The following is a 22,878-nucleotide window of genomic DNA, read 5'->3' on the forward strand; positions in this document are numbered from 1 at the left end:
TACTTGAATGATGAATCAAAGTACAAATGAAAATTACCTAAAAAATAAACATTGATCGAAGGATCGCCCGTGATCTCGGGAGCGCTTGGAAAGCTGATTCTGGATTAAAATTTTATAGTTACTCCTGTTCTCCTCACGAGGTCGAACTGCTCAACTGGTTCGCCTGGCAAAGTTAAAGGTTCAAGGGCGGAAATTGGCGGCTATATTGGAGGGAAAATGAGCAATTAAAGTTTTGGTTTTCCGGAAAATGGAAAAACAATTCTGCTTCGAGTGCCTGCAACGTCATATACAGACTGATTTCTCAGATAAATTGGTCTTCTGTTATGGGCTATTGGATGCAGCTCTCCCCTTCGGCTCCAAGGCCGTTGTTCAGGTACTGACTCTGTATTGTTCGTATTACATCCACTATTGCTTCTTCCTTTGTTTGAGCTTGATCGATAGAATATCACAAATAACAGTTGAATCCCCAACACCATGTAATTCCCTCTAGTTTCGGTGGTTATCTAAGGTGGTGTTTAAATTTTAATGTTTTTGAGCTTCAACAATGCAGCTGCCGAATTCCAGCAGGGAGATTCCGGCTCAGTTTGTATTGGTGTGCGTGCCAAGACACGAGGACGAGTGCTTGACAGAATATGTGTAAGAGCTATTAAGAATTTGTTATTTATATTTTTCCTCTTTTGGGGCTTCAAAATTAAGATTTTTGTGGAGCTAAAAATTACAAATTCTAATAGTTTATGTTCGTAGGGAAGAAGTTCTTTCAGATGATATAAAAGGGGTTCTCTTCATCTAATCTATTTGGAAAATCAACCTTAATTCATCAAGAACACTATATTTGATTCAAATCTGGTTAGATTTTGTTACGCTTTAGGGTTTCAGCAGAAGGTTGCTTAAAGCATTCCACCCTGAGTATCTAATTTGGAATACTCAGACCGTTGCTTCCAGCTAGTATTTATAGAACAACACTAGGTTCTACGGTTAATTAGACTCTCCCACAAAGGCCTACTACACCATTGGATCGTAACTAATCTGATGGCCTATATTAGAATATACGTTGGGTATAACTCAAATACCTCAACCATATTTGAGTATGACTCATATACCTCAACAGATTTTGCTTTGTATGTCAACAAAGTGTTAAAACCGTTCCTCCAAAGTATTTTTGTATTGCAATATAATCAATAATGCTTTGGTGCCTCACCTTGTAGGTGGCGAAGTGAAGTCAGAAAAATAAGACTATACGTTTATATTTTTAACAGAAAATATTTTATTTAAATTAAATTGACAAATAAGACTATACGTTTATATTTTTAACAGAAAATAAGTTTTTTAAATTAAATTGACCGTGAATGTGTTTCATATATCTTGGGAGGGATGTTTCTTTGATATAAATAGGCCTCATTTATATTCATCCAGAAAAATAGACCTCATTTTTTTCATGTGCAGTGATGAGTATTCTTTGGAGAACTTGGAGACCAGTAGCATATGTGGATCAAATGATATCAATGCAACTCTTGTTTACCAAGATTCAGAAAATGTCAATGATGGAACTCTTGGCAGCAAAACCATTTCATTACATTCTCTCAGTCATGTGTATGAGTGTTCGTTGAACTTCAACAGACGAGGTGCTCTAGCTGGAGAAAAACCGAATGGTTCTAGCAGTAGCTATTTTGGAAGATTTTCATGCCTGAGGACAATTACTGCATTGGCTCCCACTGCTCATGTTGGTTTGGGTTCTTACTCTACAATTGAAGACATTGCTTGCAATTTCTTTTCCGGATCTTTAGAAGGCCATATACTGTCCTCACTCATTCTCCTTATAGAAGGAAAACCGACAGGACGAGATGGCGTCAATTTTCTTAGTTTAGCGGGTTTGCCATCATTTGATGAGAACATCATTCCAGGTAGTATTAGGCATCCCAATATTTCTCCTGTTCTAGGGATGCTAAAAACACCTGGTTATGTAAATTTGTTGCTTCCAAAATGTCCTTATACCTTGGAAAACATTCTGCATTATTGCCCTGACGTGTTAAGAACTGAGTGGCACATTAGGTTTTTTATATACCAAGTTCTGTCTGCCTTATCTTATATACATGGTTTAGGGGTTGCTCATGGTAATATTTGCCCTTCCGGTGTTATGATGTCCAGTTCATGCTGGTCTTGGCTGAGCATGTGTGATAAGCCCCTGTTAGGAGGTAAATTAAGATCAGGGAAGAGTGACATGGAAATGTCCTGTCCTAATTATTCCTCAAGCATGGATAGCTGTACCAAGAATTGTGCCTGTGGGGTTCTTTATGCGGATTTGAAGATTTCCCCCACCATAGATTGGTTCTCAGATTGTTTCAAGCAGTGGTGGCGGGGTGATCTAAGTAACTATGAGTACCTCCTTGTCTTGAACAGATTAGCTGGGAGACGTTGGGGTGACTATGCATTTCACACAGTAATGCCATGGGTGATTGATTTTAGTGTGAAGCCTGATGAGAATATTGATGCTGGTTGGAGGGATTTGCGTAAGAGCAAGTGGCGCTTGGCAAAAGGTGATGAACAGTTGGATTTCACTTACTCTACATCTGAAATCCCACATCATGTCTCTGATGAATGTCTTTCAGAATTAGCTGTTTGCAGTTACAAAGCCAGGAGGTTGCCTTTAAGTGTATTGCGCATGGCCGTTCGTTCAGTCTATGAGCCTAATGAGTATCCAGCTAACATGCAAAGACTGTATCAGTGGACCCCTGATGAGTGCATCCCTGAGTTCTATAGTGACCCCCGGATTTTCACTTCCCTTCATTCAGGTATGAGTGATCTTGCAGTACCTTCCTGGGCAAAAAGTTCTGAAGACTTTATCAAATTGCATCGAGATGCTCTAGAAAGCAACCGGGTTTCACGGGAAATCCATCACTGGATTGATATCACTTTTGGATACAAGATGTCAGGGAAAGCAGCTATTGCTGCAAAGAATGTTATGCTGACCACAACAGAGCCTACATTGCTAAGGTCAATGGGACGTCGCTTACTTTTTACTCGGCCACATCCTAGGCGCGGAGCGCCTTTGGACCTATGTGATGTCTCTGAACGACAGACATCGTTAAAATGTCAAACAAATGGAACAGACAAATCTCTCCTGTCAACAACTGCATATTTGCAAGAAATAGAAGAAGCAGCTTCGTTTTGTGAACATGCTAGGCATTTGAGTCCTCTTTATCATTACAATCAAAGGGATCTTATCAAGAATGTCTCTTTTGTGAAAGAGTCAGAGTGTGAGAATTCCAGAACTGAGATGCCTGGAACAGCCAGAATCACTGGGGATCCTGTCAAGTCATTTAATGTTGATATAAATAGTCTTCTTGAGTATTTTGAATCAGATGATGGAGATTCCGTGGGTTTCCAGGAGTTGTTACTTTGGAAGCACAAATTATCTTCTATGGGATGCTATTCCCTAGATGTTGCAGAGGACATTTTTTCTGTTGGTTGCATTCTTGCAGAACTTTACTTAAAGAGGCCTCTTTTTAGTTCATCCTCATTATCTGCGTATGTTGAGAGTGGTATTTTGCCACAATTGATGCAGGAACTTCCTCCTCATGCTGCAGTACTAGTTGAAGCATGCATCCAGAGGGATTGGCAGTGGTACAGGGTTTTACTTATCAGTAAATCTTTTCACAACTGCTAATTCTATTACTGACATTCTTCCTCTTCTTTATTAGGAGGCCATCAGCTAAGTGTCTTCTACAATCTCCATATTTTCCTTCAACTGTTAGATCCTCTTATTTGTTTCTTGCCCCACTTCATCTCTTGGCTAAAGAAGAGTGCCGTCTTCAATATGCTGCAAATTTTTCAAGACAAGGAGCTTTGAAAGCAATGGGGTCATTTGCTGCTGAAATGTGTGCTCCCTACTGCTTATCGCTTGTCTTACCTTCTTTATCAGACACTGAAGCTGAGTGGGCTTTTTCCTTGCTGAAAGAATATTTGCAGTGCTTGAAATCTCAAGCTGTAAAGACATTGGTTCTCCCCACCATCCAGAAGATTCTTCAGGCTAGTTATGAAATTAATGCATAAATTTATTGATTTGACTTATTTATGTAATTGCTTTATTAACTTTCTACTCTCATTTATAGGCTGCAGATTATTCACATTTGAAGGTTTCTTTCCTCCAAGATTCATTTGTGAGGGAGCTATGGAAACGAATCGGTAAACAAACATATTTGGAGATGATACACCCATTAGTCATCTCAAATCTGTGCATTTCACCTCATAAGAATTCTGCTTCAGCTGCTTCTGTGTTGCTTATTGGCTCCAGTGAAGAGCTTGGTGTACCTGTTACAGTTCATCAGGTTATAGTTATTTATTTGATAGCATGGTCAATTTATCACCCCCCCCCCCCCAAAAAAAAAAATGACATGTCTTTAACTATTTACTTACTAACCTTTACATCATCTCTCCAGACAATCTTGCCTATAATTCACTGTTTTGGGAAAGGACTCTGTCCTGACGGAATTGATGTCCTGGTTAGAATTGGTATCTTCAGTTCATTGGGTTGTGGAATTGATGCATTAGTTTGTAATTTTTCTTCAGCATGTGAGCAATCTCTTTGACTTCTACAGGTGGACTTTTTGGGGAGAATTTTATTGTCAAACAACTTCTGCCATTACTGAGAAATGTTATTTTATCCTGTGTTGATGTTTCAAATGTGGATAAGCCTGAGCCGATGCAAAGCTGGAACACTTTGGCTCTTATTGATTGTCTAGTAACACTAGATGGTCTAGTTATGCTTTTGCCAAGGGATGTGATCGTCAAGGAGCTGATTCAAGTATGAATTTGATTCAAATCAATCAATATACTTCTTAACTGAATACTTAAAACTGATGGGAGGTCATTCACTCTCTTACAGGGTGGAAATTGTCTCCATGTTAGGGTTCTCATGCAGACCCATTTGGACCTTCCAGTGCTTCAGGTATTTACATCTCTGTTTTTGGTTGTTTCTCTTGCATTTGTTCATGCTTGTTTTCATTCTGGTATTGGTATTTTTTTTTTGTTGGGGGGGGGGGGTTTGAATAAACTACTACTGAAAACCCTGAAGGACAGAGAAGGAATATTCAAGGGAGGAAAAAGGAGAGGGGGGGGGGGGGCAGCCTCGGGGTATCAGCTACAGGGGAATGGGGAGCAAGTGCTTCATAGTAGAGACATTGCCGTAGATGGCATTCTAGTTTTATGTAGTAGTATAGGATCTCTTCAAGTCTTTATAGACCATCATCATTTTTTCTTCTTTTTGGTTTAGTTTAATTCCTTGTAATGCAGTTCTTAGAAAAGACAATACCATTCAACCTCATAGTGTAAATACAAGGCTTTAATTGCTATCATGTTTTAGGTACTGTTCATTTGAACGGTCAAATGTCCTCTTGTCCTTGATCTTTTGGTTTTCTTTGGACTAATATGCCCCTGTAAATGCTATGTTAGGCCATTCCCCGACAAAATAAGCGACACACTGCACTATTGCCTGGGTGTAGTGATAAGCGAGCAAGGGTTAGCTAGGGCGTCTCTCATAAGCGATGCGCCGTGTCAGTGCCTAGATGTAGTGATAAGCAGGTAAGGGTTCCCATGTCATGGACGAATGTAGGTAAAGAAGTAGTCCTGAAACATAGGATTAGATTAACATCTTGGAAGATAGGATCTTTAGTAGGTAAGAGTTCAGAATTAATAGATTTATTTGGAAAAGAAGGATTAATGTAGGTTGCACTCAAGAGAGTGGATGGAAGAGTAAAAAATGTAAGGAGTTAGAGGACTTTAAACTTTTGTACACTAGGAATAAAACTAATAAAAGTGGAGTAGGCATAATAGTGATAAAGATCTAAAGAATGACATGGTGGATGTTAAAAGATTAGGTGATAGGATTGTAGCTGTCAAGCTTGTATTGGAGAAGGAGATTGTAAGCATAATTCGTGCATATGCACCTCAAATAAGACTGGATGAAAGTCAACATTTACAATTTTGGGAACATATGGATGGAGTAATGGAGGAACTTGTGAAGTAGAAAAAGTTATTATAGGGGTGGGGGTGGGGGTGATCTAAATGGGCATATTAGGAAAGACCAAAGAGGATATGATTTTGGAGATAGGAATGAGGAAGGGATCTAGTTTTATATTTTGTTGTTGCTTTTGATTAATCTACCGTAAATACTTACTTCAAAAAGATAGATGAGCATTTAATGACCTTCATAAGTGGACATAATAGAAACCAAATAGATTTCTTCCTAACTAGAAGGTCTGGTAGATTGCTGTGCAAGGATTGTGATGTAAAGCCAATTCTAGGGTAGATTGCCTAGAATTCAGGATTGCCTAGAATCTTCCAGCAAATAAAGGTAAAAATATTATGGAATGCCTAAGATCGGTAGAAAAGAAGCTAAATAATTTTTGGATCGTGAAAAGGATGCTATGGGTCAATTCAAAATTATGTGGGAAGGGTTTATGGAGAAAGGGAAAACTAGGGATTGTGCTGGGATTGTCTACTAGGTGGTAGGATATCTAAATATTATGAGGGAAGATGGGAAAGGTAATGGAAACCTGCGGCTGGGTATGGTAAAGGTTTTAGGGTTTTAACAAACGCAAATTGAATGATGATATAATGGATATGTGTTGGATCTTGAAAGGTAAGGATTTTCTTTCCTGTGATCTCCTCTCTTTTCTTTTCTGGTTTTCTGCCGCAAGAAAGAGAGATAGACTGAGAAAGAGTCTGAGAGGATTGGGAGGGAGGGGGGAAGGGTTATAAGGCAGGGAGGGTGGGGAGCGGTTCAACAGGGTCGTGTGGGGTTAGGGGAGGGGCTGGGGGAGTTGTAGGGGCCTAGGGATGCAGCTGCACGGGTGTGGCAGCAGAGCAGGGGGTGGGGAATGTTGTGCAGAGCAAGGGAGGGGCAGGGGCTGGGTGCAACAGGCCTTGGGAAGGTGGGGGGAGGGTAGGGGGTTTGTACTTACTTAATTGAAAGGCTGCTGTGATTGGATTAGCTGCTGTGGAAGATGAACAATTGCTGGAATTTTTTGACGACTGCAGAGAATTGCTTCATCTTGAAGGAACTTGAATGAAGATGCTGAATATTGAAGAATCTTTTCTTAAAATCCACTGAGACCCCTCAAAATGGGAACCCCAGTCCTTAATAACTTTTCATTCAATAATCTAGACTGAAAAATTACATGGACTGTTTAACTATTTATGGTAAAAGACTCGAACTTGGGGTGGGAATCCTTAGTAGACAGGGATCCCCCCCCCCTCTTGACTAAAACACTTAAACTAGAATCTAATTACTTAAAGACCTCTACTCTATATTTGGAATCTATTAATAGACACATGCTAATTAAACTTTTAAGTTAACTTAAAAGCACATGCTAATTTAAGATAAATTAGGACTCATCCATACCAACTTTAAATCAAAATAAGACTCTCAAAACCCAACCATACTCAACTCAACTTACTAAGTTAAACCCAACTAAACTTCTGAAATATTCTGTAAATAATTTCAGAATTAAACAGGGGGAAAATGGCCAAAATACCCCCAACTAGGGGTTCGGCTAGGTCATGGTGGTTTCTTGGAGCCATTTTGGGTTTCCTACTTGAGGTTTCAGCCAAGGGGACCTTGAGTTTTTTGTTTTTAATTTTTTTTAATTTTTTTTTAATCTTTTATTATATATTTTTTTGGGCTGCACAACATAGACTAGTAGTCTTGGATGTTTGCCTCACTCCACAAATTCAAAAAATGTGTGAGGTTAACTATCCTAGTATATGGTGGTGGAAATTAAAATGAAATTGTTTGAAATCTTTCACTAATAAAGTAGTAAAACAAAGAAAGTTGGAAATTGAGGGGGACACTAGTATGATATGGAATGAGATGGCTATGTGTATTAGGAAGGTGGTTAAAGATGTCTTAGGTGAATAATTAGTGGTGTTATGGTAAGTTAAGCTGCTATTAAGAATAAGAAAGCTAACTTAAAACATGGCAAAGGACTAAGGATGTAGAGGATCCACAGATGTATAAGTTGGCTAGAAACGAAGCTAAGAAAATTGTGGGAAAAGTGAGGCAGAAGAAGTATAATAATGAGTTAGGCACAAAGGAAGGGGGAAAACTAATTATTAAATAGCTTAAAAAGGGAGAGGAAGAATAGAGATCTAAACCATGTTAGATGTCTTAAAAGTTGGTAAAGTACTAGTACACAATTTTCAAGTTTCGCTATGAAACCTTGGTTTTGTATCAGTTTTTAACTTGTTTTGGTTGACATTTCAACCTAAATGAGTTGGTTTTGTGGGTTTCGATCAATTCCGTCAAACCCAGTACTTAAAATACCAAGTTTTAACTAAGATCCGTGAGTTTTGATCACCTCGGTAGTTTCGAGGGTTTTGACCAACCCTATTTTTTACTCCAAACATGTATTTTCACTCAAATTGCTCCACTCCTTTGTGATCAAACCTCAAATTTGCTGGATTAAGGTGGATTAAAGATCATTTACAGTTAGGTATGTGTGTTCTCCCTAAATTGTGATTTTTTTTTATGGTAGATCCATCAATATATGTTAATTTTTATTCAGATAAATATGCGTTTTAATTATTTAATTTTGTTCTTCATGATGAGTTGGTGTCTATAAGCAATGCACCCTAAAGGTGTGTTGATCAATAGGTACGGGGGACACAATCCGGCTTGACGTGAGGTCTCAGCAAATGGAGATGGTGTACAAGGTGGAGAAGCTGTGTAGGATGATCAACAACTTTGATGGATGTATGGAGAGACTTGCCACTAGTAGAAAGATTGATCATACTAAGGTGGACATGTTGGTAGAGAAAGGGAGTGCCACAGGTTTGTTCTCTACCAAATCAGCTTGGATATCATCCATCAGAAAGCACAGGAGGTGAGTTGGTGGAAGGTGGTGTGGTTTGTGGATAATATTCCTAGACGCTCATTCACAGCTTGGAGATGCATTAGAGATGCCTTGCCAATTAGAGATGATATGCTAAAAAGCAAGATCTTAGAGTGCTCTAATTGTTGCTTTTGCTGGGCAGGAGTAGAAAGTAGAGACAACTTATTCTTTTGGTGTCACTTCAAAATCTCGGTATGGAGAGGCATATTTAAAATGTTAACAAATGATAGATGCAAAGACAAACTACTTAAGCTGCTGTTTGGATGAGGAAGCAAGGGGTGACAATTGAAAGCAGTGGAGTACTGTGAAGTTGGTATTATGTGTAACTATTCAGCACCTATGGGCTGAGAGAAACTATTGAATCTTTAAGGAAAAATAGAACTTCAACTCAGTTAATTGCAGACATTGTGGATGATGTGAAGGTCAAATGTGCTGCTATATGTATTGCTAGCAAGCAGATTACCCAAGCTGCCTATATAGCTGAAAAGTGGAATATTGATATTGTTTGGAAGACTAGGGTTCCAAAGGCTTGTTCCTGGTTTAGGCCTTTGCTTGTGAAATTAAAATAATTGCAAGCGCACATATTGTGTAGCTAATGGTTGAACTCAGGGAGATATACCACTTAGTTTTTTAACCTCTTAAGGTAATGCGAGAGTGTGATGAATTTTTTTAGCTAATTAAACTAAATTAACGATCCTAAAACATGTATCTAACAACATTGAATTGGGAATAAAAATAAAAACAACCTACCAATCATCATCTTAAAAAAATGCATAAGTAAATAAAGACAATAATAAATGGATCATAGTACATAAGAGAAAAAATCGTAATTAAAAAAAAGGGAAGTGATCCAAGTTTCATCTCAAGGTCGAGGAAAGGGAGTGCAACCAAGATGCATTTGATCATGGATCCGTTGACCTTTGCCGTAGCTTACAGTTTACTGAGTGGGGGAAGGGGTATAAAACAACTTGCAGAAAGGAAATAACAATGTAGAGAATGACAAATAAACAAAGCAATAAATAAAAAGGGAATCTTAACTAAAGAAAGGCACGATTGTAGACATCTTTGATCAAGGATCCAAGAGGGAAGGAAACAATAAGAAAATGCTGAAAGTAAATTCCTAAGTTAGGAATGAAAAGGGTAAATAGAAGCGGTAATTGGGAAGGGGAGAGAAAACTATTGAAGAGGATTACTTACTTTAATATATATACATACTTTATTTATTCGAAATTCAACCAACCCTAACGACTAGATCTGGACTAAAGCAAATATGAAATTGCTAGACCCAAAGAAAGATGAATCCCACGAAGAAACTTGAATATGCATTGATCAAAACTATTACCTACACTTGCATAGATAAAATGAAATAAAAACTCTAGAGATAACTACTTGCACTAAAAGAAATTACATGCAAACTTGAATCCGAAAAATTAAGTCTAACAATTGAAACCCAAAAAGCAACAAAGCATGAGAAGACCTAAAAAAACTAAGGAGAACTAGTTCTCTAAGTTGAAAATGAGAGGTTAATTTATAAGAGATGGTAGAGGGGACAGAAAATAAGGAAAGAAATATAGTAATAATAATAGAGTAAAAGGAATTGATTCAAAGAAAAAAAAATCTACATGTGAAAGTGGTAGGGAATGGAAGAATTCAGGGAGGTCGAATCCATCCCAGGGTTAGAATGGTCAATACTACCCCTAAATCGAGCTATAAGGAAGACTGAAAATCCAGTATTTTAGTTTGTTTTGAAGTCTCGAGAGTCAAAGTCATTTGTTTTGAAGTTGCAATTGTAAAGAGTCATAGAGTTGTATTAATTTAGGAAAGCATTGTTTCCTTTTTATGAAGACCTACTTTTAAGGATAACTTAAATTAGGAAGAGTTATTTCCTTTTTGGGTTCAGTTTGTTTGTAATCTTAAGTTATTTAATTAGCATTAGGTGACTTAAGTGAAATCTCAGATCCAAGGGCTGAGATTGTGTAGTAATTAGATACCTTTTCAGAGTCAAAGTTAAGTTGTGATGGGATCATAACAGTCAGGGTAACCCAGTATGAGTCAGAGTCTTTTTGTTTCAGGCTATAAATAGCCTTTCTAGTGTAAGTTATTTTTAGTCTTGATTAATGAATTGATTTGAGTTTGAGAATTTAGCTTTGGTAAAGTCTTGGGAGTCCCCTTGGAACCCTATGGCTGGAGTAGAGTGCTCTTGTTTCAGTTTTGAGTTTCCTTCATTATCATCTTCAAGCTCATCTGCAGAATTCCAGCAAGCTTACCTTGATCAAGTAACTTAAGACACCTCACCCCATCCCCTACAGTTGCAGCCATTCCCCAACCCAAACCTAACCACAATAGCTCTTTTCCCCCTTTTTCTTCTTCCCACGTTTTCAGTCCTAACCCAACTAGGATTCCCTTAACCCCGGGCCCAAAACCACCCATTATACACTCATTAGGTACGCCTAACCTATAGAACCTAGTCCTAATCTTGATAACCCCAAAGCAACCCAAATTCTGGTGTTCAGAATTTCTGCACCTCATCTTCTTCCTTGAGAAGAGTTGCAGAATTTTTTAAGTTTCCTGGAATACCCTAACCTTTCCAAACTTAATCCCCTTTCTCTGAAACAGTTTCTAACTTACGGTTTAGTATTAATACTAATTTTGAATTACAGAAACAGCCACCCTAAACCCTTAAACCCTAATGTGAAATTTTCCTGCTAGTCATCTTCTTCATAGAGTAGTTGCAGAAAATTGAACTTCCAGATTTTTTTTTAAACTCATCTATTTCTGTCCCAACTTCCCATATCTGTCCTAACCCTTAAGAACCCTTATTAGCATCCTCAAACTACCAAATCAGCAACCCTAGACCAACTACCAGCCCTAGCTGAAACCCTAAAACCTTCTAATTGGCTGCTGCAACTAGTGAACAAGGTCCTGAAAGTGAACCACCCTAAACCTGGGTTTACATCAGAGAGAGAGAGAGAGAGATAAAAATTAATAACTAAGAGATTTGAATCGTGGAGAAAAAGAAAAACTGAAAGTTAGAGTTTCAAATGGAGAGAGAGGGGAAAGAAAGTTTTATGCGTGGGTTAGAAAAAATTAATAAAAAAGTAAAATAGAAGGTGGAAAGAGAGAGAACAAGGAATTTAGGAAAGAAATAAAATTCAATATATTGTGATACATTTAGTTAGAATATTGTAAAATAAAATGATTCACAAAATCTTAGGATAATATGGAAGAATAGGAAGAAGACCAACTCATATAAGGAAAGTGAATCTCGATCTCTACTACTTGTGTGCCCCATGTATACACTTGGCATTTCTTTCTTTTCCAAAAAAATAAAAATAAAATAACTTTATAAAAGAATCTCAGCCTCTGATCATAATTGCCTTCTTTTTATGCTGAAAATATCCTTGGAATGAGACAATCTGGCCCAAAATTGCATCTCGATCCACCTTTGGCTCATCAAGTTGAGAATTGAGCCCTCTTCACATTGCAAAATTAAACTGGACCACTTTACATGTAAATTTGCATGTATCATATTCATGCTCGATAATCCAGAATATCTCCTAAGCTCCCAAAAAAACCTAAAACTGCAAACACAACAAAAATCCCAAGGTAACTCTATTCTAAGTGTGTAAAATTATGCTTCATGCCCTAAGATTTCACACATAAATGTTCTCATCGGCCTTCTACAAATTTGACCTCTTTGCACTGTTATAGAGCATTATCAAAGTCAATAGCTACATATGGTGGGGTGCTAAGAACTAATTCTGGCAGTCCTATTATGGCATATGTTGGTAGAGAGGAAGAGCTATCAGTCTTGGCAATGGAATTGTAAATAATGCTTAGAGGGATTCAAATTTGCATTGAAGAAGGGTTTTTGGAGGTATCCATCAGATCTGATTCTAAATTAGCAGTGGATATTCTTAATGGGGCTAATCAAGGGCCCTGGAAGTGCCAGCTATAAAAGTGGGCATTTTGCAAGAGGCTACTTTGTTTACCTAGTTGGAGTTTACGCATTTGTGGAGGAAACAGAACCAGCCAATAAATTATATGGCAGGGTTTCAGCTAATGCAGCAACAAGTGTGGTGGGATCCTATTCACTTCCTAGTAAGCTAGTAGATCTGATTCAAAGGGATGTGGCTGCACATGTTTATTGCAGACTAAATTGGGTTCTCCCCCCCCCCCCTCCCCTATTTGGATACTGCTTAGGAGGGAGTGCTTTTATTGTCTGGATTCTCCTTACCCCTCTTCGTATAGGGGTTCTATGAGTACTTTGTTTTAATGGTTTTTTGAGTAGTCCTAATATATATTTTTCTAATTTCCTGGTTTTAAAAATTAATTTCCATATAATGTATTTTGGAAGGAAAAAAAAAAGTATTTATACAGCATACATGATATTGAATTTAGTATATGTGAGATAACATCACTTGATCTACGCTGTGATGTTGTTGAATTTTCCATATAATATGCATATAATATGTATATTACATGTTCAGAGGGAAGGCTAAGACAGATGCAATGGTATACGGCCATGGGATGGATCTACCTAGGTTCATTATGGATTTAAGTGGAGATTTTGACTCAAGTTTCTTTTGCTTATTTAGTTTGTGGTTATCATGTTAATTGTCATGAAATGTTGATTGTATGAAATATTAAAGTACATTTATTACAATTTACAATTCTTTGTATTTGTCGGAATGGATTATATGTCTCTCAATTAGTAAGATATGAATGAGTACCTTTCATTGATTCTTTTATGCAAAATATCTCATCCATTGTGTTAATTAGGCTTTAAATAGTGTGTATGCAAAAACCTAAGTGAAAAAAAAGAAGCTGAAATAAGGCCGCAAGGCTTGCAACTGGGATACCAAAATTTCTAGGAAAAAGTACCTGGTTTCAATCCATCTTGCCAAAAAATTGGTGTTGAGGCTGGCCGAAATCTGCCTTAAAACCAAGATTTCGAAGCTTACTAATACGTAATGATGGCATCAAGAAGAGATGAGAGTTTATTTATTTAGCCTAGGTTTTTGTGAGTCAGATGATTACACCATTCCCTATGACACCAATTTTTGAATATATATACGGGAATTACAATGTACAAAGTAAAAAAATCTCTAAGGAGAATGAAAGTAGGCAATGCACAAGTCTTGATGAAATTCCAATAGAAGTATAGAAGAGCTTAGGAACCTATTGGCTAGTTTGGCTGGCAAAGTTGTTTATTAAGATTATGAGCACAAGAAAAATGTCAGATGAATAGTGGAGAAGCATTTGTGGCCCCAATATACAAAAATAGAGGAGATAGTCAAAGTTGTAACAACTATAGGGGCATAAAACTGATGAGTCATATTGTGAAATGCCCATTTGAGACAAAAAACCACTATTATGGAGAACCAATTTGGTTTTATGTTGGGAAGATCCACAATGGAAGTTACTTATTTTATTAGGAGACTTATGTGAAAGGTATAGAGAGTATAAGAAAAATTCTTATATGGTCTTTTTTACCTAGAAAAAGTTTATGATAGAGTCCCTACAACATTCATTTGGCAAGTAATAGAGAAAAGAAAGGTTGCGAGTAAATACGTGAACATCGTTAAATATGTATGATGGTTTTGTGACAAGTATAACAATAATTGGGGAATAAGGTGGTGAATTTCCTGATTATAGTTGGGCTACATCAAGGATCAGCTTTAAGCCCATATTTATTTACACTTATAATGGATGATTTAACCAAAGACATTCAAGATAAGGTTCCTTAGTGTATGCTTCTTGATGATGATATTGTTTTGGTAAATGAGATACAAGTAGAGATTAATAGCGAGTTAGAATCATAGAGCAACTTTAGAATAAAAAGACTTTAAACTAATTAGAACTAAGATAAAATATCTAGTATGTAACTTTGGTTGTGATCGGACAGATGATGAGGTGGTAAAACTTGATGTGAAGGACAATCCACAAAGCGATTATTTTAGGTACTTGGTTCAATCATAAATAGAAAAGGTGATATAAAGGATGACGATTCCCAAAGAATTAAAATAGAGTGGACAAAGTGAAGAGACTGGGGTCTTGTGTGATCAAAGTATTCTTTATAGCTCAAATTAAAACTTTATAAGACCATTGTATGACCAGCATGGTGTATGGTGCAGAGTATTGTCCTTTTAAGAAGCATCATAGAAATAAACTCAGTGTAGTGAAAATTAGGTGCTAAGATGGATGAGTGGCTAAACTAGGAAGGATAATGTAAGGAATGAGCACATTAGAGCTGGTCTAGCATTAACTCTGATAAATGATAAATTACAAAAAAGTCGATTGAGGTGGTATGGCCACGTTCAACGGAGGCCTTTAAATGCCCTTGTACAGAGAAGTGATTTAATCCAGATTGAAGGAATTAGAAGAAGTAGAAGCAAGCCTAAGATAACCTTAGGCAAAACTGTTTGATAGGATATGCATAGCTTTGGCCTTGTATCTAGTTTAGCCTCAAATATAGCTCATTGGAAGGCGAGGATCTATGTAGCTGACCCCATTTAGTTGGGACAAGACTTGTTGTTTCATAGGATCAGCCTTTACCACATCACCCTCAACCTTCTATTGAACATGTGTATAGTTGTTCTTCACGGGAAGATGCAGCTCCCCTATCTCTACTGACTGCACCATGTTATCTTTGTCAGTTAATCCAGAGATAATTGTGGCTTTCAGTAATGATGTCACTATTGCTCATCTTGTAGTTGTTTCATACTTATCCTTCCAATTCAATTAAATGTAAATAAAAAGATTGCCATTTCTGTACTGTTTAGAATCAACAAGAAGGTATTAGCTCACGTGAGGATTGTTGGAAAGTGTGAACTATCCTGGTAGAAGTATCATTTGAAGAAATATATATGCCAAGATTCTTACCCTGCTGACTGATTCATTTTTAATTGCCTGGCAAATTTGCATCATCATTATGCTGTAAATGCTGCTTATTTTCATCCGTTTCATCATACAATATATCCTGGCTAAAAGTATTGACCCCTATCTGTTAGGTTGCAGCTACTGCTCTTGTTGCAGTTTGTCAGCGGATTGGACCAGATCTCACTGCATTACATGTGCTGCCACTACTAAAAGAGCTATTTGACGAGCTTGCTTTTTCTCAGGAAAGAGCCTATGGGTCTGGTTCTGTTGGCAGAAGCTTAAAGGTCTCTAGACCAAAGCAAAATGAGGATGCTCAGATTGAAAGCCGTATGGACCTTGTGTGGGTGCTAGCTTTATTCATTTTCGTACACACTTCAGTTTGGTGTAAAGTAGGTTTAGCATTGCAGTCATTGTTGCCATGCCATAATGTGAATTGGTAGAGTTTATGCAGGTTGCTTTTATATCCTCCGTTCGCTTCTCTTCTTGGAATAGAGAAACTTCGTCAGTGTTGTGCCACATGGTTGCTTCTAGAACAGTTCCTTCAACGGTCTCATAACTGGAAGGTATTTTTTTTCCATTCATTCCACCCAGAGTATACCTGCGTTATTACCTTGTCTCCCCCCCCACCGGGGCAAATGTGTAATTATTTTGCCTAGGTCCCCCTCTTCTGTACTTTTTCTCAGACTTTTGTGCTTCAGTGGGAATATACAGGTGAAGCATCCCGAAGTAGTTCAGAATATGTAAATGCTCAAAGGCCTGTGTTTCGCAATATCTCAACATCTGAGTACAATCCAGCTAAACTGTTGCTCAATGGTGTTGGGTGGTCAATACCACAATCACAAGGTGTTCGAGGTTCGAAGAATTTGTTTTCTTTTAAGCAATCAGGTGACCTTCAAAAGACTCCAGATATGAGGCAACCAGCAGAATCAAATCTAGGCAAGCGTGAACCTTGGTTTTGGTTCCCTAGTCCTGCTGCTAGTTGGAATGGACCTGATTTTCTTGGTCGTATTGGAAGCTTAAAAGATGAACTTCCATGGAAGATCAGAGCATCAATTATTTACTCTGTACGTGCTCATCCTGGGGCATTGAGATCTTTGGCTGTTACTGATGATGAGTACACAGTTTTCACTGGTGGAGTTGGTCCAGGATTCAAGGGAACTGTTCAGAAGTGGGAGTTGTCAAGAATGGATTGTGTATCAGGTTATTATGGCCATGAGGAGGTTTGTTTCTTAGTACTCGTATTCCTCCTAGGTAGGACCAATTTTCTCTATAGGTGTAGTTTATGGAAATTCATTTCTTTTGATTTCAAGAAAGTATTGTATATTTCTAAAATTCTAGGTGCTTTAAAAGTTGTGCGTGAGAACCATAATAGGGCTTCCATGCTTTCTTTTCAGCTGTTAGGAGAAAAGTGTTTATTTCCTGATAATGGATAAATTAATTTTCACAGGTATTTTAACTACCTTTACAGTTCTGCTCGATCTTCACCTGATGAGTGATTGCCTTTCTGGAACTTAACCTATATTTATTGGATGTATCCGTCATGTCTGAAACTGAGTGATTCCAAATCAATTAAGTTGAAAAAATTGTTTTAAATTACTGATTGCTTTCTAATTTAGCTCAATCTTATCAGCTTCTACTTTTTCTCCGGTGGATTTTCCATTCCTCTCAAATTTAAGTAAGATTTAGGTTTTAAGTAGGAAATTGTAGAAGCTTTTATGTCATATCTACTGGTATCCTAGAGTACTTATTGTGTTTAAAATATTGTGTTCATGCTCTGAAGCATAATTGACATTGAACTCTGTCCTAACAATAGTTTTAAAGAAATCCAAGGAGTGTCTAATGTGGAGGTGGAGCTATAGCCTATACCCTATACCCTGTAAAGACAGATTAAAGTTTACATGCTCATGCAGAATCTGCAAACAGAACAATGAACCAAACAGAATGCAAGAGAATCAACTAATCAAGTAGTTTTGTTGCACTGACAAATAAATAATCCAAGTGTAAAAAAAAAAAAAAAGAAAAAAAAAAAAAAAAAAGAAAAGCCCCAGTAGACATATCTGTTGAATAAATTAAAGAATCAACAAAATAGAAGTTGAGAGAGATTTAATGTAACTGCAGACTGACTGGTTTGATGGGCCTCAAGTCTTTGTCGAGGGGAGGGGCCTTAGGTAGGATCGAGAGAAATCTGAGACCAATCCAAGGTCTGGATTTGCCATAAACTATGAAGTCTACAGAATTGTGGACTTGCTGAAGGCAAAGGCTGGACCAACCTGAGAGAACACTTTTAAGAAACAATTAGAGTTGGTATCATTGATGAGCAGAACACTGGAAACAAGGGAAGGGGTTTAGACACATGCATGACATTTCAACAGGACCAACAGATCATGGAAACTCAGACCTGCAGAACCAACAATGGCTAGCAGTGAGAGAAACCTGCAGGAACTTGTGTGGTAGCATAGTAGCTATAACAGGGCACTAAACTAGTGATACTAGTGGAATAAAGCATAACTTACAGATGACAGTATCATTTATCACGCTACTCTCTCTCTCTTTTTTTTTTTCTTTTGGGTTTTTGTTTGTGGGGTGAGATCATTCGTTGTGCTGTTGTTGGTTGACTGCGTAGAAAGAAAAGGATATGTTCAAAGAATCCCACTTGAACTGTAGAGCAGGGCCTCCCACCTGACTCTAACCTAGTCTCCCACTAGGATTCTGCATCTCACAGAAAGCTGCATCCATAGGCTAACAAAAAACTTCTCTCTCTCTTAAACTCAGAAACTATGCAGATAGTCTCCATTTCTTATATTTGTAATATAGTAAATCAGTTACAACTAATCCATCTGCACTTAGTCCCCTCTATCTTGTCTTCTCCCTCAGACCTCCTCGTTTGGCTCCTCTCTCCTACCAAATCATTTACCACGTCCTCAGCTTGGAACTTTCTCCGATCCCATTCCCCCTTGCCCTGTTGGCCCTCCCTAGTTTGGTTTAAAGGCCATATCCCCCGCCACTCCCTTACACTTTGGAGAGCCCTTAACCTAGCCCTTCCTACCCAAGCTTTCCTTATTAATCGCCATATCCCAGCTAACCCCAATTGTGCCAGTTGTTGGAACGGTTTGGAAGACCTTGAGCACCTATTTTTTTCTTGCCCTTTCTCTAGTTCTCTCTGGAGAAAAGCCCTTGCTTCCATTTGGCCTCGCTCCTGACATTCCTTTGGTTTTGATCATGACTGGTCTTGGGTTTTGAGGAATTTTTCTGGTACCTCAATTTGTGATCAGATCGGCAAGCTTGTCTTTAGTGCCACAATTCACCACATTTGGTGGGAGCGCAATCTTAGGAGATGGACTTCCAAATCCCGCTCTCTAGATATGATTTGGAATGCCATCCAGAATGTTGTTGCTAGACTTATTTCTATTCCCCACCCCCCGGTTGTTGACACCCCAAGGAACAGACTCATTGTTGTCTCCTGGGGTCTTAACTCCGCTTTCCAGCCCCCTATTTAGAGGCTGGTTCCTCCCCCCCCCCTCTTGTACCATTCTTTGTTTCTTCTTCGTGCTTTCGGTTTATTATATTATTTACTCATTCAAAAAAACTTAATAACTTCCGTCTAGTCTAGTTCTTATTAACTTAATAACTTCCATTCCTTCTTCACTGTAATGGAAAGAGGGATAAAGGAGAAGGGATGAAAGGGAAAATTTTATGGGAAGAACCAAAATGAAGAGAGGGATGAAGAGGAAAGTTGCAAGAGAAAGAAAAGGGAGTGAAAGGAAGGGCATTGATGTAACTTTAATTTGGAAGGGCATTTCGATCATGCCAAATTATAAACTAATAGGAATAGTCAAATTTTGATAGTGTGTCCTTTTTATTGTCAAATTTGAGTATCTCGGAGGACCCAGATGCAAAATAGCATTTTTTGGGTATCAAAACTTACTTAAATCTAACATTAGGGAGTCTAGATGAGAGAGACGGGGAAAAAATTTGTTTTATTATACACATTTCCCTGCTATTTTAAATTTTATACCAAGCAGACTCTATGTCTGGGTTTGTAAGTTTCTATGCTGAATTACCTTGCCAAATAAGTTGGACAGTGCATTCTGATCCCGTTAATCAGATGGTGGGGTAAGGTTGGTATAACATTTAAAATACTGGGGGATGTTTGTAGTAAAAATAAAAATAAAAATTCATGGGGTAGTGATGTAATAGTTAGCAACCCCAATAATCTTTGCTGAGAGGGCAAGTTATTGGGGGTGATTGGAAGGCAAGGGTCCATGTAGCCACCCCATTTAGTTAGGATTAGGCTTCTTATTGTTGTTATTGTTGACTTGAAATTGTGTTGCATTTATGTTTTCTTTGCTGATGCCTAAGGTGTATTCCTCAATTATTCCGAATTTCAGGTTGTAAATGATATTTGCATCTTGTCTTCAAGTGGAAGGGTGGCTTCCTGTGATGGAACAATACATGTCTGGAATAGCCAAACAGGGAAGTTGATATCAGCTTATGCTGAACCATCAGCAAATTCCTCGCATCTTGTTGGATCAAGGATTATTGCCGATCAGGCCAACATGCTTAACTCTAATACATTATCTGGTGGAATATTAACCAGTGCATTTGGTGGGAGTTTGTATACCTGCATGCATTATGTGGAATCTGTTGATCGGCTTGTTGCTGGTACTGGAAATGGTTCATTAAGGTACATTGCTCCGGTGAAATAATTACCATTTCTTGAGAGAATTTTTGCATCTGTAGATGGCCTTATTCTGATTGAGAAGCCATATTATATATCATGCAGATTCATTGATGTTGCTCGAGATCAGAAACTTCACCTGTGGAAGAATGAATCAGTTGAATCCTCTTTTTCTTCTCTAGTATCTGCCATTTGTTCCTGTGGTTCTGACAAAACAAAAGATAGAACTCCTGCCTCAACATCCTGGATTGCAGCTGGACTTAGTTCTGGTCATTGCAGGCTGCTGGATGCAAGGAGTGGAAGTGTTGTTGCTTTTTGGCAGGCTCATGATGGATATATCACTAAAGTATGTTCAAGTTGCCATAGTTAATTCATCCAAAAAAAGTTGCAATAATTTTGTTTTACCCCATTGGATGTAGCTGCATTGATCCTTTGTTGTGTAGTTGGCTGCACCAGAGGACCATTTGCTTGTTTCCAGCTCTCTTGATAAAACTCTGCGCGTATGGGACCTGAGAAGGTATTCCTCGTACTAGTCCCAATTTAGTATCCCTTCAGTATTTACGTTATACTCAAAATGATCGGTTGGTTTTGCATGCCTGATTGAGTACTTTAAGGATTATGAACATAAATATAGAATGCAGTTCATAGTAATGTATCATTACGCTGTTCCTGGCTTGGAAGCAATAATACTGAAATAAAAACTGAATGGCACTTGGATTTTTATGGAAGACGTGATTAAAAGCGCAAGCCATAACTTGAAGATTCAGATTCTGAATCAGGGGTGTTTGCCTCGTGCTAAGCAATGATGAAGGGTGACAACTGTATGGGGGCACCTTTTCCTCATCCTGAAAAATCTGCATTACGAAATGTATTGAAGTCTTGATGACTCAAGTCTCTTCTGTTGGAACCAGGTACTGATGGTGTTTGTATTGCAGGAATTGGCCATCTCAGTCAAATGTGTACAATGGTTATTCAGATGGTGTATCTGGCTTCTGTGTATGGGGCCAGGACGTGATTTCAATTGCCAGGCATAAGATCGGTCTTTTCTCTTTATCAAGATGTGGAGATGAAGTAAGTTGAAGTGATCTTTATAAATATCAGCTTAGATATTTGTGACCAAGGATGGGAATCTGTCTTCCATGCATGTCCTGTAAATTGTTCTGTTATATTGGTATCAGAATATGAAACTCCTAACGCAGAAAATATTACAGTCATCGTATGACTCTGTTAAGGCTCATGCAGGGACTAGGGAGTGGTAAAATCTTTTAGTTGTTTACCTCCTGCTGTTCCATCTGTTCAATAGTTTGTATTACTCTTTGTTTTGATTGCTCCCTTTGTTCTGGTGCTTGTATTTCTATTTATTTTACTGCGTTTGGGTTTTGCAGCAGGGTGGGCAGCAGCGCATTCTGTCGCAGAAGCTGTACACAGCAGATCGTGGCACAAGAAACCTTTCAGTATTGTCAAGTATAAATATTCTACCATTCTCACGATTGTTCCTTATTGGAACTGAAGATGGGTATCTTAAGATCTGTTGCTAAATGTCATTTTAGTTTAGTTTGTTATTTTGTTAATTTGTTTATTTATTTATTTTGATAGCCAACCTTGTTTCTCTTTTATTGATCCATCATGTATATGTAGTCACTCCAATTATCCCTCTAGCCTCATAGAGAGTGATCTAATGCATATATGCTTGTATTAGACTCCCTCAGTTGAAATTCTTGATTGTTGTGCATTAATGTTTTTAATAAATTAGTTTCAAAGTGATTTTCTTCTCCTTTTGAAGTCAGTTCCCCCCCCCCCCCTCAACCAAAAAATAACCGCAGATAGGGTGTTCTTTGTTTCCTTCTGGATTTTGTTTTGCATCTCATGGTTCAAAAAGTGAAATGACTCAAAAAGACCAAAATGCCCCTAAAAATTTGACGACCCGTAACTCATCTGTTTTGGCTCCGAATTGAGCACAGGTCATGGCCAATAAAATCATTCAAATCAGAAAATCTCCACAGTTTTACACAGGAAAAAGAGATATGACCTGAAAAGACAAAATAATCCTGGGAAATTCGACGCTGATCTAAAATGTTTTACGCAAGAAAATAGAGGACTCTATAAGACCAAAATGCCCTTCAAATTTAGGGGAGTTGTAACATCTCTGTTTAATTTTCGAATTGAGCTCCTGCTATGGCCATGCGTCCATGGCGGTCGAAAGACTCAAAACTACCAACAAGGGTAGCCATATTGACAAACTTCCACAGTTTTGTGTAGGAAAAGTGAAGTGACTCAAAATACCAAAATGCCCCAAAAAATTTGATAACCCATAACTCCTCCGTCTCGGCTCTAGATCAAGCGCCGGTCATGGCCATGTGTCCGTGACGGTTGCCATTGTTGATGAAATCTGTCACGTGCAAATCTATACCATTTTAAGAAGGAAAAATG

General features: G+C 38.0%; 1 protein-coding gene across 2 annotated transcripts; it reads left to right on the top strand.

Moving 5' to 3' along the window:
- The first annotated feature begins 55 nt into the window (after window positions 1–55).
- LOC149019407 (protein serine/threonine kinase) lies at window positions 56–22,204 on the top strand. 2 transcript variants are annotated; one of them, XM_089153416.1, is made up of 16 exons: window positions 56–373; window positions 551–636; window positions 1,444–3,621; window positions 3,699–4,026; window positions 4,110–4,325; window positions 4,437–4,509; window positions 4,596–4,801; window positions 4,883–4,945; window positions 15,902–16,110; window positions 16,222–16,333; window positions 16,469–16,990; window positions 20,159–20,454; window positions 20,554–20,794; window positions 20,892–20,965; window positions 21,384–21,519; window positions 21,834–22,204. In XM_089153416.1, the coding sequence occupies exons 1-16, from the start codon at window positions 248–250 to the stop codon at window positions 21,984–21,986; spliced, it is 5,019 nt and encodes a 1,672-aa protein (XP_089009542.1). In that variant the 5' UTR covers window positions 56–247; the 3' UTR covers window positions 21,987–22,204. The 2 variants fall into 2 exon arrangements, with proteins under 2 accessions (XP_089009542.1, XP_089009543.1); XM_089153417.1 differs by lacking the exons at window positions 20,554–20,794; window positions 20,892–20,965; window positions 21,384–21,519; window positions 21,834–22,204 and having other exon boundaries at window positions 16,469–17,021; window positions 20,159–20,248.
- Window positions 22,205–22,878: the final 674 nt, after the last annotated feature.

The sequence above is a fragment of the Hakea prostrata genome, chromosome 4, assembly GCF_041222555.1.
Source record: "Hakea prostrata isolate BN-2017 chromosome 4, UWA_Hpros_2, whole genome shotgun sequence".
In the NCBI taxonomy this organism is placed as follows: domain Eukaryota; kingdom Viridiplantae; phylum Streptophyta; class Magnoliopsida; order Proteales; family Proteaceae; genus Hakea; species Hakea prostrata.

Excerpts from the sequence above, each read along its gene's own strand:
- LOC149019407 (XM_089153416.1), top strand. The coding sequence starts at position 248 with ATGGAAAAACAATTCTGCTTCGAGTGCCTGCAACGTCATATACAGACT. Across the intron at positions 20,455-20,553 it reads ACTGGAAATGGTTCATTAAG|ATTCATTGATGTTGCTCGAG; the intron begins GTACATTGCTCC and ends TATATCATGCAG. Across the intron at positions 20,795-20,891 it reads ATGATGGATATATCACTAAA|TTGGCTGCACCAGAGGACCA; the intron begins GTATGTTCAAGT and ends TTTGTTGTGTAG.